This window comes from Leuresthes tenuis, unplaced genomic scaffold (genome assembly GCF_036924035.1).
Source record: "Leuresthes tenuis unplaced genomic scaffold, fLeuTen1.0.hap1 SCAF_11, whole genome shotgun sequence".
In the NCBI taxonomy this organism is placed as follows: Eukaryota; Metazoa; Chordata; class Actinopteri; order Atheriniformes; family Atherinopsidae; genus Leuresthes; species Leuresthes tenuis.
In genome coordinates this window covers 13,757,643-13,771,787 of record NW_027325365.1, presented here as the reverse complement: position 1 = coordinate 13,771,787, position 14,145 = coordinate 13,757,643, and the positions used below count along the sequence as shown (strand labels likewise).

Sequence of the window (14,145 nt, the reverse complement as noted above, 5' to 3'; positions counted from 1 at the left end):
CACAAGGAAGAATGAAAGTATACAAGATAATTAGAAGCCTCAGAGCTTTTTTCTTATCAGCCCCCCTCACACACTTAGCTCTTGTTCTTCTGTGTGTTGCATCCTCTGTTGTCACATTTTCAGAAAAAACATACAGCTATTTAGCACGGAGCAGGAGTATTTCAAATAACTGACTGATCAACTAAAGGACAATACTTAAATGATGATTTTAAACCAAACATGTTGTATCATAAAAGATCAAAATCTGCAAGCGCAAGATAGAATTTATGGCCCCTTTAGCTCAGATGATATAAAAATATCATCTTTATATGACTTCTAGTAGAACTTTAACTCACAGTGCAAGAATACATATCAGGGAAAATCCATAAAAGCTTTTCAATCAAAGAATAAAAGAGCAGAATGAGTGAATAAATACAAGAAAAATCTGCTGAACATGTTTTACATAGTTTGGAATATCTTCAATACGCATTTTACTGACATCAAAGATCTCACAAACTTGCATTTGAACTTGAGCTTAACTTAAATCTAACATTTCGTTCACACCTGTGTCTTGTGTGTGTTGCATAACGCATGCAGGTTACGGATGTAGTTTCATATACAGAAGTGTATCTGTGGCAATGTTTGGACTTTGGAAAGGTTCAGTGTTGCTGATGCATACCTGAAACAAATTTATCTGTGTAGATACCAGCATGTGCATATAAAAGTTTATCTAAATCTTGGTGAGAAAGACACTGAAAGCGTGCCCTATCTGTTGCATCAGTGTGCTAGTTTCAGACCCAGAAAAATATAATAAACTGAATCTCTTTAAGGTCTCATTTTTATAGTACATGGGCATTTTTAAAAAAAAAATTTTATAATTGTAGATTTCAAAATTAGATAAATCTGTCAGCTTTGTAATTAAAAAGCTGCAAAAATAGTTTTAGCATCAACAATGATCAAGCAAAAATGTTTACGGCAGAACTTTTCCCAGCATATTTACACTCCGTGGGAGGCATGTGGATTCTTCACCGGAAGGCAGATTAACTTATATTTGTTGCATTACAAGATGATGAAATTAAGAAACTTGTTAATAAGATATTTGCACAAAGAAAAAATGAAAATTGTCAGTTTTCATGAATATAGTGCATGGCTGGTGTTAGATAACTTAATTCATCCACTGATACGAAATCATCCAAGTATAACCTCTTTTAAAGTATATCAAGGTGTTCTTTGAATGTTTATGAATGTGAGGATGATAACACAGGACATTATTGTACAATTTGGATGTTTTTTTTCAAATCTGATTTCTGAAACAGTCGTGAAAGCCTGAGGGGGAAAAAATTGCCACTTTGGCTTTGTTTTGTATGACACATCTGGCTTTCCGTACGTATGAAGCGGTGTTGACTGATGTGTGAGTAGCTAACTAACGCTCCCCCTCATTAATATATTTTGAAATACAGATAGTATTAATTTGAAAAATTAAAAACGGTGACGTGTACATTTACATTTAACATACAAGAACACTTTGATATCTTAAATGTCTCGGAGCTTATGAGGTTGTTTTTATGGTGTTAGCCAGCGAAGCCTCCCAGCTAGCTTTCGGAATTTAAACGTTAGCTACATCAATGCTAATTTTAGCTCTTAGCAATATTTTAGTTACAATATTACATAACAGCCGAGCAAAAATAAACTTACCGCTACTTACGGAAAGGTTAACATTTGTTCATATTACATATTCTCTGATTAGAGTGGAAATAAGTTTTCTTTAGACAAGAGTAAGCTAAAGCAGAGTAATGAGTTTTGTTTTCCAGAGCCGAGTTTGAAGCTAACCTTGGTTACCCAATGGTAGTTATGGTGAATTAAACTGTATTAGCCGTAAATTGCCAAACAATGCCCCCGAAGAAAACTTGGTGAATTGCTTAACATAATGTTGTTGTTTCAGGTCAAAATGGCAGAATTAACAACTCTAGAGAGCCTGCTGGAGATGGGCTTTGAGAGAAACAGAGCGTGAGTGACGTCAACTCTAAATATCAGTCGTATGTTAGTTATGTGTTCCAGAAAGGCTCCTGAAAAGTTAAAGAAACACTGTTTAAAGGCATGGCGAACTTGTGAGTCATTTGTCAATTTTTTTTATTTTCTTTTTTTCAGGGAGAAGGCTGTGGCCAACACAGGGAACCAGGGAATAGAGCAAGCGATGGACTGGTGAGACATACAGATGACATATCAGTACAATCCTTTTGTCATCACTTCAGTCCCATTTCAGTTTTTGGAATAATCCACAGATGATTCTCTTTGTTTATTTTATTCTAGTTGTCAGAGAGTTTGCCCCTGTCCATTACATAGTGTGGTTCAACTCAACTCAGCCGGTTAATTAATTTAGTGCTACCTCAGCCAAGACGCCAAGCAACCTGACTCAATGATATGTGGTAAATAGGTGCTTCTCAAAGCAAAGCCATGCTAGGATGGGTCCTTCCATGTCATGTTCATCTTTATTGTTGAAAAAAAAGGTTTCACTTTCACGTCGAAAACCCACAGTGGAACAGTCCTAAAAAGTGGGCATATGTTGCAGTAATGGCCCTATATGGCATCTATTGCACTCTACACCCACCAAAGGTGGAAAACAGATAATTTTAAATCACATTGCACTAAGCTCTGTCCATCTTCTGTCTACACCATCTTTGAGGTGCACAAACAAAACACAGTAGCATACATGAAACTTCACCAAACAAAAGAGTTAAGGTCTTCATAGGGTCCTTGACATCTGAACACTCCTTAGTCCAAATCTTGACGTGGCATTCTTGAAACTGTTAAGGATTGTTTCCTTGACTTGCTAAAGAGATGAAGAAAATCCTCATTTGAGCATGTTTCAACATCTCTGCAGCAGTTCTGTAGTCCTGATACCAGCACCTGATAGGTAGCAATACATTATGTGAATATCCTGCCATGCACACTGTGCCACGAGCATCTCACAGCGAGGTTTTGTGTCTCTGTGTTGTCACTGCTCCACATGGCGCTGCAGCTCTCCACGGCTGATCCCACCCATGTTCAAGGGAAACCATCTTTTAATAAGCAAAGTAGAAAAGAGTGCAATCGATCTAAGTCATGCCGTGCAACTGAAAAAAGGCATTAGGGTTTCCATGCTGATCGTTCCTCTGTGATGTGCTTTCTGTAGGTTAATGGAACACGAGAATGATCCAGACATCGATGAGCCCTTTGTGCCTCCTGTAGAGAACGTCCTGGGAGGAGAAGCAGACAGCCAGTCGACCACAGACCAGCCAACATTAGCAAACACCGCTGAAGGTCAGGGAGGGATTTTGTGTTTTAAGTTTTGGGTCACGTTAGTAATCGAGTTTCTCCTCTAAATTTTAGACCACACTGACACTTGTGCATGAATTGAATTGGTGATCAGTACTAAGGGTTACATTGTTTGTTGTGGGATATTTCGTGAATATATTAAAGTCCTGGATTTCACTTGCTCGACTTGCTGATTCACAGCTCCGTCAGCTTGACCATCACAACAGTCTTCAGTTGTATTTAAGTGACAAGACTGGACAAATACAGACGTTTCCATATGGTTATTAAGAGCATTTATTCTGAACATGGTATAATACACGTTTGTTTGACTCTATATTTGTAACATTGGTGGTCAGTTCACTTAGTTTTTTCACCTCCTGGTTCTCTGTGTCACAGAAAACCACAGACTCAACCGAGAGGACTTTCTGTGAACACGCTGAGGTTTTGATTTTGTAGTGTGTGTTGGTTAAATAAGCCTCTCTTTCAGAATGCGATTGTTGCAATGATTTCCAGCTGACAAAATGTATTATTTTTTTAGTATTGCAGATTATGTTTTTGTTGTTTTCTCATCTGCATGTCTTTTGGCTTCAGGAGCAGCAGATGGAGACAGCAGCTACATTGAGGAAGCTTTAAAGCAGCCAATGACAGAGGAGGAGAGATGTGAACAAGTCAAAAGGTCAGAGTTGAGTGCACTTCATTTTTTGGTGATATTGCAGAGTTGATATAGTGGTCAGGACCTTTCTCTGAAAATATAGCCTGGGTTGAGTGTAAAACGATGTTTAGATACTGGCCATAAGGTACGTCGAACAGGCATATTTGAAGAAAAAAAAGCCTGTCAGTAACTGATTGAGGTGCCATCCTGTGTTTTTCCAGGCTAGAGGAGCTGATGCGGGTGAAGCAGGCAGAGAGAAGAGAGCGCGAGCGAGCAGATGAGGTGGAGCGGGAGAAGCAGCGGAGGAGGCAGGGCCAAGAGCTGCAGCAGATTCGCCAAAAAATTCAGGATGATGAGATGAAAAAAATTGCTGACCAGCGCAGGAAAGAGAAGATGGAGGACAAAATGGCTCGGTAAGGTCTTTGTAATGCCTACAGTAGCATCTTTGAGCAAAGAAATGTAGGTTTGGGTAATGATTACTGCAACTCTACAAAGCTTAGCACGTGTGGAGTGGATTAGAAGCATTACTGCATCTAATTTTCAGGAATTCAACCTGGGATGTAATCCGATGCATTTTTTTTAACGTATGTGCCAGGTTTCAGGTTTCATCGTGGGACTGAAGGCCTCATTATTCTGATCATAACTCTGTTTCCTGTTTTGTTTTGTACTCCAGACAAAGGGTTAAAGACAAGATTGCACGAGACAGAGAGGAGCGAGCACAAAAGGTACCCCGGCTAATTGCCACGTTCGGTTTCTTCCTACTTATTTACCGTTTCTTTTTGTATCCGCGAATATGTAACTGAAAGAGTTATTTTTCCCCTGTTGAGTTTGGAGGCGGTGCACCCCCGAGCACGGCTGCCTCGTCCCAGCCCACCCCACCCAGTCCTTCGTCACCAACCAGTCAGGGCCCTCCACCCTCTAAGAAGGAGTACGATGAGTCCAGGATACAGGTGATACAAGAGATCTGCACATTTTTTACAATCCCTCTAAAACCCAGTTTGCTCAAGGTTTGCAGGAGACCTTGTGATTTAGAAACGACCTTCATTCTTCTTGGTTTAATGTTTCACTTTTGTGTTGGAACTGACATCGAGGTTGTGCATGAGATCATTTTAAAGGCAGGTCTTCCACTCGTGTGTGTGCCCAGTGTGTATTTCTCTCTCTTTTAAGTAAAGATTTTAGCACTTGTTCTACCGCTACTTAAAATCTAATTATAAGATTAACTGTTTTTTTTATTGTATTATTTATTATGATATTGATTTGTGTCTGTTCACCAGCTGTAGATCTAACAGTTCCTATTATAAAGACATTTAATTGATCCTGTGGTAGATTCAAGCATCCAGTAGCAGCAGAACTACACTCTGCATACTTTATTGTCACATTATTAACTGTCTGATGGCAAAATGTTCCAAGAAGTGTGTCATATTGGTCTCATAATTAAGAAAGATTCCTCTCCTGCATCCAAAGTCATGTTCATTCTTTATTCTCACTGGCTGGTGATTTTATTAGAAACTTTGGTTTTACCAGTTACAGATATGGCAACTTCCATGTATTAAGATCACAGGCAAGGTATTACTTGTGAACAAATATGGATACATCCGTAGTCACTGAATGAATCTAAGAGTTAAGTCTGTTTCCAGGACGACCATTTCATCCCAGCGCAAGCTTAGATTGACTTCCCTGGATGAGGCAAACTGAGTTACCATTTAAAATGTATTTCCTTTTGTTTCAATTTGGATTGACAGGTTCGTATGCTCGACGGCTCGACCATCACAACAGTCTTCAAGGCCCAGGAGCCGCTGGCGGCAGTGCGTGTTTATGTGCAGATGAACGGCAACACGCCTGAGGGTCAGGACTTCACGCTGCTGTCACCCTACCCCCGTCACATCTACACTGAAATGGACATGGAGAAGCCCCTCAAAGAGCTGGGTGAGCTGTGGAAAGGATTTGAACAGAGAAAGTATGCCGTTGTAAATCTTACGAGTGGGTTTGGACTTAAAATAGCTGCCGGTGATCCGACTCAGTTGAGGATATAATAATCAGACTGTACAATGTTTCTCAACTTTCCTTTCTGTCTGCTCAGGTTTGGTGCCTTCAGCTGTGCTGGTTGTTACCAAAAAGTAAGAACAGGAGGATCTGCTCTGTGAGCCTACCTCACCACCTCCACTACATCAACACCAGAGACACCCGAACCAGACTGATCCAGGATCAGAGACACCATCTGTTAGTATCACTCAATAAGCCAGCTACCCGAACTAAAGCAAAGATGTAGCTCCCACGCTGCATTCAAACATCTCGTGGCTCTCAAAATGTTGGAATGGAGAAAAGTCTTAAGACTGACTGCCCGCAGCCTCCTGCAGTCCTGCGCTGTGGGGTTGAGCGTGCACTGAGCTGGACATTAACTGTGAGTGATCAAAGAGCACATAGCTGGCTTCTGACTGATACTTCTTCAAGGAGCACCACCCATGTTTTCAACAACTGTAAGAAAAGTCACAGAACAAAACCATTCAGTTTTAACCTGATCCTTACAGCGCTACACAAGACCTGCTCAAGTGGTGCTGAACGGGCCTTAAATCGAATCGTCATATCATATCTCCCCGATTTTTAAAAGAAAAAAAAATGTTCAGATATATATCGACAGTTATGTCTGCAAAGTCACCAAGAATCCACTTACAATAAAGCCGACTTGGAGAACTGAATTGATGGACTGAATTTTCTGAAAGTCACTTGGTTCATTACTTAAATTTCCTGGATTTTTATTAACAAATCCAACAATCGACCAATGAACTTATCCCTTTCGAAAGCTTCGTAGCCCCTCCAACCAACGGGCAAATTTAGCAGTTTTAATTCACTGTAACAGCAGCTCTCAGCTGTTAAAATATACTTAGTCACGTTCTTTTGCATGTAACTGGTTGCATTAAAACAAAAACAAAATCCGAAACAGGCATCTTTAAAGAAATGGAGCTTTTTACTGCCATTTTACTTTGGCAAGCCTTTGCAATGAATAGATATGGTTGAGTTAAATAAAAATATAGGCTATAAATGAGTTGATATGGTTAAGTAAATGTTCTTAAATTATTACTTTATTTCAGGGCGTATCTGAAGTCAGATAACCACAGCCCTTCATTTGAATTTAACTTTAGTCAAACTCATTTATACATTTGACTCCTCTGTTAGTTTGGCTGAAAAAGGAAGAAAATCTGTGTGCTGTTCCTACTATTTCTCTTTCAACAGTTTTATTTAAAAAAAACTCGCTCTTGTCCTTGTCCAGTAAATCCAGATGTGTGCAACCTCCTCACCTTCATGGGTTTTAGTTTCACAATGAGTGCACGTAACAGCCGATTCTCCTCCTGTACGATGGAAGCATAAGGAAACGCACAAAAAACCAAAACAAAAAAACCCTCCTTTGTGACACACTATAAAACACCTTTATATACATTAGAAAAAAACAGCCTACTCAGTGGAATGGTACAAAATGTCAGTCAAACGTCGCCTGTAAAGTTGGATAAAGTGGATGACTTTTAAAACACGAGCAAAGGGGCCAACAAATACAAAAACAGTCCAGATTAAAATGCCGAGACACTTTACTAAAAATGCGTCACTGTTTCCTGCTGTCGTCTTCCCGACCTGCCCCTCAGAATCCAAACAAAAATGTTGACTCGCCAAATGAGGTCCAGTCCTCAGTATCACAAATCCTGCACTGTGAGGTGACCCAGGGGAAGGACGGAGAGGACAGAGGGATCCTGGGTTTTAGCAGGTGGACCTGCAGGGCTGGGTGCTTCAGTCTGTTGTTCAGCTGTTCAGTCTGTCTGCCTCCACAGCTGCTGCTGTTCTTTTAGCTGGGTGGATAGTAGGACTGGTTGTAGTTCCAGGTGTTCTGGTAGCCGTAGCCGCCGTACTGCGGTTGCTTGAAAAGGAATGACAGGAAACGAGTGTCACCGCATGAGTCTCCTGTACCATCAGTGAAAACTTGATATTCTACCAGCTTCATCCAAAAAAAAAAAAAAACTTTTTGCTTTTAAAATGTGTGGAGATATCATTTCTACCTGGTACCAGCTGCTGTACGCTCCGTAGCCAGCCTGTGAGCTCATGTCGGTGCCCATCATAGGAGGAGGCGGCGTGGTGATGGGGACGTGTGGCATGGTAGGTGGGACTTGTTCGGACACAGCAACAGCAGAGCCGTCATCACTTTTACTCAGCTTCTCTGGATCCTCATCCCTTTGGGATCAGATTAATAAAAAAAAAAATCACGCTTAATTAAATTAATGCCACTCTTATCAGTCTTACACGCAGACTTCAGTTACTATCAAACGGCTAGATTCCACTAATAAGACTAAAATGATACGAGTGCAAGTGTATGTGAAAGTAAACTTATTTCACGCTGCGGCCAATCGTGTGCAGTTGTGTTGTTCCACTTCTCATTTTCTTTAATAACACTTAACCTGTATTTTAACACTCATCCACAAAATAGTTGCATTAGCTTTTTAAGGGCTTGACTTCATCGCTCAAACTGTATGCCGAGTTAAATACTGCTGGATGAAGTTCCATCTTAAATGTTACTTTTGATCCAATTAACCTCAGGTTAGTTGTTCCCTCCTTCCTCACCCGTTCTCTGCTCCTCTCTTTGTTCCGCCCAGCTCGTTCAGCAGCTTCTGGTGCGCCTCGTAAACAGACAGCACGCTGCGGACGACAAACACACGGGTTCACGTTCAGATGGTGTCCATTTTGGTTCATAAAACCAGCTCTGTTTAAGATACTTGCCATGAAATCTTACCTCTGGATAGAGTTGCTATAATCCTCTGCGAACTGGAGGCCTCTTTGTGAGAGGAGGATCTTGGTGTGTGGGGCGAGAGGAGCCGCTAGGGCTCGTGTCACACACTCCTGCACTGCCTCCGCTGAGGCCCAGGGGTCTCCTGACACCTCCAGCTCCAACAGATTCAAGTGCAGTTTGTCATTATCCTGATGGAGGACACATGAGGAGAAAGAGGAGGATGGTGGCATTTAAAATACTAGCCCGAAGCACAAAGAATGACATAAGTATCACTGTAAATATTCCGTACTGTGGTACTGATAAAGAGGCAGAAATACACAAAAAGAAATGGCTAAAGAAAAGAGTTCAGATTACTGTGGATGTAGTGACTCATCTCACCGGACTAATTTCCAGTGCTTCCTGTAAAACTCTGCGGGCTCTGCTGGGGTTCCTGCCCACTTTCAGCAGGAGCCGAGCCAGCTTGATGGAGTAGAAGGCGTGTAACGTGGGCTTCTCTTTGGATTCATCCACCGCCTCCCTCAGCAAGGCCTCTGATTGGTCCAGCTGGCCCGCTCGTCTCTCCAAGGCGGCTCTGCGGAGACGGACAACAGCCAATCCTGGCATGCTTTTCTCCAGGGCCTCCAACACTCGCCGGGCTTCGGTTAATTCACCTAGTGGAAACAGAAGGTTCTCATGAGTGTGATGATTCAAAAATACAGAATGCGAGTTTATTGACGTGTTTGTTTTGCCTTTTGTTAATATTTTTTTTTTGGTTATTATAAAAAAATAAAAAGTCGGTCCCGACTGGACGCTCGAAAGAGGTTAGATATTTAGATAGATATTTGACAGAAAAGAATAAACGTGTTGTGGAATGTGTGAGTGCATCTTCGCACCGTGCCTCTCCTCGAAGGTCGCCCACTGCATGTGGATGTTGGGTTTGTAAGCCAGGTGGACCTCGCAGGCTCGTTTGTAAACAGCCCGAGCTTCATCCACACTCTGTGGCTCCAGGTACTGAATGTACTGAACACACACACACACACACACACACCGGTACAAATTACACGCTGATACATGCACACAAGACCTCAACGCATAATAATGTGGAAATTGTTCGGAATGTGTTCTCTTACTCTGGTCCAAAACTCCTCGTACAGCGCACAGGCGATCAGGCAGCGCTCAAACAGGATGCGAACTCTGTAGTCGCTGCGGGGAACCGCAGCATCCTCTGACTTTTCCTGAGGCTGGCTCGTGACCTCAGAACCCTCAGCGGCCACCTGGTTTGGATCTAGTGGGAGACGGGAGTATTAAAACTACAGATGGTATTTTCCCTCTGACACGGGTGGCGACTCTTCATCCCGCCTGTGCTCACCTTGTGCGGGGTCGCTGCTGTCCCTGTTCAGCTCAGCTATTTCCCAGTCCAGGTAAGAGTGCCAAGCCCGGAGCTGCAGGCGATCGAGAGGCTTGACGTGGAAATACGGCCGCTTGATCTGTGGCAAAACAACGGGGAGTTCAGTGTGATTCGATCTGATTTGAATGCAGCAGTGACAACGGGACTGAAAACGTAATAAATTCAGACTTTAACAAGAGGACTGACGAATATACTGAACAATCGATTAAAAAAAAAATTTAAATCTCAAAGATATAGTTTAAAAATGCTCTTTCAAACAATATTGGAATAATGTTTTGAGCTCTTCAACTGGTGCATGAACATAAACATAAAAAAAAATGTTCCTCATTAAAGTGAAGTACTGCAGACAACAGTTTTTCCATTAACAGCTCAAATTCATACATCATATTTATAAAAAAATAAAATAAAAAAAACCCTTGGATCAGAACCTAGTAATCCAGAACCAAAGAAAATACGAAAACAATGAAAGAAGGCAAATGGAGGAAGACATGAGAGAAAAGAGAAGCTAGCAGACACTCACAGCATCTTCAAAGTGCCATCTCTTTCGGACTTCTCCCTCGTTGTCCTGGTACACTTTGTCCTTGCGAACCAGCACTTGATCCCTAATCTTCTGCATCAGTTCCTCCTAAAACGCAGAGAAGAAATGACCTATTTCCCCCTCTTTAACTTATATCTACATACAGTTTCATTTTCTGACATCAGGACAGCATCAGATTCAAACACACAAGGTCAAAAACATCCTTTCCTTTGCCATCGAATAGCTTCCTGTTAAGTATCATCACGACTGAGTGGATCTGGTGGCTCCTCTGTCGTTAACAGCAGCTACTATGAAACCTAATACAAAGAAATCATTGCAGTTCCGTACTGAAGGAGCCAAAGTGGCCGTTTATTAATCACAGGATCAATAGTTTGGGCCCTAACTTGGGCAAAATAAAACTCTACATTTCCCCCCGGTGTTAACATATATTTCTGACCAGAACTCTATATCCAAACTCTCCTACTAACTCTTGGCAGGTGGATATAACTCACTGTGTCTGTGCCTTCAGGTGTGGCGGGCTCTTCCTCCCCTGGTGGCCTCTCCTTCTCCTCCTCCTGGGCCTGTTCAGCCCGCTCTGCCTTTTGGCTTTGACGGCTTAACGCCCTCAGCTCCTCGTACTCCTCCACTGAAAGTACCTCTTTGGGTGCGTGATTGTTCAGGTGCTCTTTGAACCTGTCGTAGGGCAGGATGGTGTAGCAAGATGCAAAATAAAGATTTAAAAAAAAGTCACATTTAGAAAGAGAGGAAAATACTAAATAATACTGCATGTGAAAAACTGAGGCAGCCATCAACAAGCAGAAACCATGTGTTGCTCTATATGTGGTCTTACTTTTCATAGTGGGTGTTGTAGAGCTGGGTGGGGACATTGAGGACTCTGTCCAGGACAGTTGCTGCATTCTTCATGTTCCCTTGCTCCTTCTCCCACTCAACATACAGATCCCAAAGCCGATCTGAGTGGAAGTCCAGACCTGCTGCTGCAACCGCTTCCTCAAACACGCTGAGGTAAGAAAAAAAACAAAAAACATGAAAACAATTTTAAGTTTAAAGTGAAAATAATCATTTATGGAGAAAAAAAAAACTAAAACTGAGAAGCGTTTAAATAAAGAGCTTAAGGGTCTGATTCGCTGTAAACTTTGGTGAATAAATGGGGCTTTTGCATTAGAAAAACACTTATTTAAGACATGTGTGGGCTTAAATGTTTAAACCCAACAGCTGAAAACGTGTGAGAGCGATCGTTTACCTGCGAATCCGCGTTGGTGATTCAGGCAGGTTCATGTCCAGTGTTCCCAGCAGCAGATTTATATAGTGGATCCACAGATCTACACTCAGTGGGATTGCCCGAAGACCCTGATTACACACCTAACACACACCCACAAATGTTAACGGACTGAAGACCGTATTAAAAAATAAATTCTTCCATTTTAAGTGGCGTAATAAGATTCAAGAGGCTTTATTTATCCCGAGGGAAATTGCTGTGCAGCTATGGAACAAGGGAAAATAAATAAAGTAATAAGGAAGTAATACTTAATTACTTAGTAAAGTAAAAAGGAAAGAAAAGAAATGGAGAAGCTCTGCTGTTTTACCTCCTCTGCTTTGTCGTTGTACCCAGCTCGGCGCTCCAGATCAGCAAATTTCTTCCAGTACCCGTAGCAGAGAGGGTAGCGAATGAGAAAGGCCTCTAGTGCTCTGCGAGATGCTGTGACGTGACTCTAAAGAGGTTGAGGAACAAGTCCAAATGTTATGTGACATGTTTCGTAAACCCATGCTGAGCGATGATTCTCCTCCTGAACACAACGCACCTCTTGCTCACAGTACTGCAGCAGATCGGTCCAGCTGGTGAAATCTTGAGGGTTGTCGTGCGCAGCCTTCCAGAGACGCTCAAAGTCCGCAGGCAGTTCCCCCTCCTCGTCCTCTGGAGCTGGGGGCATAGAGAAGGAAGAAGGGTCGGGGACTACAGGAGCTTCAGGAGCCACGGCTGCGCTGCCGTTTTCCTCTGAGATCTCAGGTGGAGGCGGAGGGGGAGGTGGTGGCGGTGGAACCTCGGCGATGTCCATGGCTTCAGAGGAGAAGATCAAAGACAAATCACCACGTGTGTAACCGAGGGTCAACATTTGCTCTTTTTAACACTTTTTTTAAATTAACCACTTTTTTCAAAAATCTGTTTGCCTGGAACCAGAAGAAATCAGGACTTGGCTCACCAATTATAGTCTCTGCTTGGGATGCAAAGTGATGTCTGCACATTTTCAGTACTTGTCAATAAAAACAGGTTTTTGTTTGTTTTGAAAATAAAACTGGAAAACTTCACATAAAAATAAAGTTGCATGTTTTCCCTGCAAGTTTAAGAAAACCATTTTAACACCACAGTGTCTGCATATTGTTTGCCCTTTCATACACGTAGAGTATCAAAGAGCTGTAGTGTTTCCCTGTCACGACACAGGGAGCATCCTGCTCTGCTTGTTTTAGAAGTTTCCTTGTGTCAAAACACCCGACGCAGGTCATTATCAGGCCTCTGCAGAAGCTAAGGATAAACTAATGCGCTGGACCGTGCTTTCAAATCAGGTTTGTTGATTCAGGTCACTGGGACCAGGACTGGGAAACAGACTGTCCAAGTGTGAGATGCACCCTCAACACTTAAGATATGGTGGACTTGTTCTATACCAGCAGATCGCACAGGCATGATGCAAAAAGTGCACTGCAATAGTTTTATTTTTTGTTTTTTTTCCAGCACTTTGCAGATGAGTTTGGTTGTCATCAGCACCACAATTCCTTGGACCTATTCTTAATAACAGCGAAACAGTGGAACACAACATGCAGGCAAGAACAGAAGTGCACAACGCAGAAAAGGTTACCAACTTTAAATAAATAAATCACCTTAGAGCTCTTAGGAGATTTACATTCTCTGTTCACACTTTGGCTAAAGCCAACATTCTCCACACTTTTACTAGAAAACTGTCTCAGTCACGTCTACACAATGTCTCCTTTGCTTGATTTAGACATTTGCTTTTATGTAAATGCAAAAAAGAGCAGAGGGTTGATGTGCGTCTCAATTAGACTTAAAATATGTCAACATAACCCAACATCACAACGTATCCAGCAGAGGTGTGTTTCATTCATTAAAAGCTCAGTGCGGTGAAATGATTTGACGCATTCTCGTTTAGCTGATATGGAAACTACTTAATTCGTTTGTAATGACAGCTGGGACGCACCAGAAAGCCGCTCGGCGAAACACTAAGCAGTTAACTTTGTGAACGTCAGTTACAGAGGACTATGCCATGTCGTGGTGTGTGTAGTCGAGAACACGTTAGCTTAGCCTAGCTCGCCGTGTTTGTCTTGCAATGGGTTTGAAATGGATGCTTTACTTAAACTGCAACGAGCTTATACAAAGTTTTGCAATACCTGTAAAACTGCATTCCAACTATGAGCTATAGATTCATTAATGAAACTACCTGAGGACTCTTCGAGCTCCCCGTTGCCGCTCATCTCCTCACAGCCCTCGGCCGCCATGATGGAAACGTCTCGATGACGTC

General features: G+C 42.1%; 2 protein-coding genes across 3 annotated transcripts; one reads left to right on the top strand and one right to left on the bottom strand.

Annotated features, from left to right (window-relative positions):
* The first annotated feature begins 1,343 nt into the window (after positions 1 to 1,343).
* On the top strand, positions 1,344 to 6,621 carry ubxn1 (UBX domain protein 1). Of its 2 annotated transcripts, none has more exons than XM_072395596.1 (10): positions 1,344 to 1,390; positions 1,922 to 1,986; positions 2,128 to 2,181; positions 3,152 to 3,279; positions 3,865 to 3,949; positions 4,147 to 4,338; positions 4,599 to 4,650; positions 4,753 to 4,875; positions 5,668 to 5,851; positions 6,006 to 6,621. In XM_072395596.1, exons 2-10 carry the CDS (start codon positions 1,928 to 1,930, stop codon positions 6,044 to 6,046), a joined length of 918 nt encoding a protein of 305 aa, XP_072251697.1. In that variant the 5' UTR covers positions 1,344 to 1,390; positions 1,922 to 1,927; the 3' UTR covers positions 6,047 to 6,621. The 2 variants fall into 2 exon arrangements, with proteins under 2 accessions (XP_072251697.1, XP_072251698.1); XM_072395597.1 differs by lacking the exon at positions 1,344 to 1,390 and adding an exon at positions 1,449 to 1,467.
* A 706-nt stretch (positions 6,622 to 7,327) lies between these two features.
* Positions 7,328 to 14,145, bottom strand: LOC140318001 (pre-mRNA-processing factor 39). Its single transcript, XM_072395595.1, has 15 exons — positions 14,065 to 14,145; positions 12,418 to 12,674; positions 12,202 to 12,327; positions 11,859 to 11,977; positions 11,448 to 11,615; positions 11,110 to 11,290; positions 10,601 to 10,705; positions 10,042 to 10,159; positions 9,803 to 9,957; positions 9,566 to 9,692; positions 9,072 to 9,343; positions 8,697 to 8,881; positions 8,528 to 8,602; positions 7,969 to 8,140; positions 7,328 to 7,829 (listed from the first exon to the last, which is right to left on the bottom strand). Exons 1-15 carry the CDS (start codon positions 14,120 to 14,122, stop codon positions 7,758 to 7,760), a joined length of 2,190 nt encoding a protein of 729 aa, XP_072251696.1. The 5' UTR covers positions 14,123 to 14,145; the 3' UTR covers positions 7,328 to 7,757.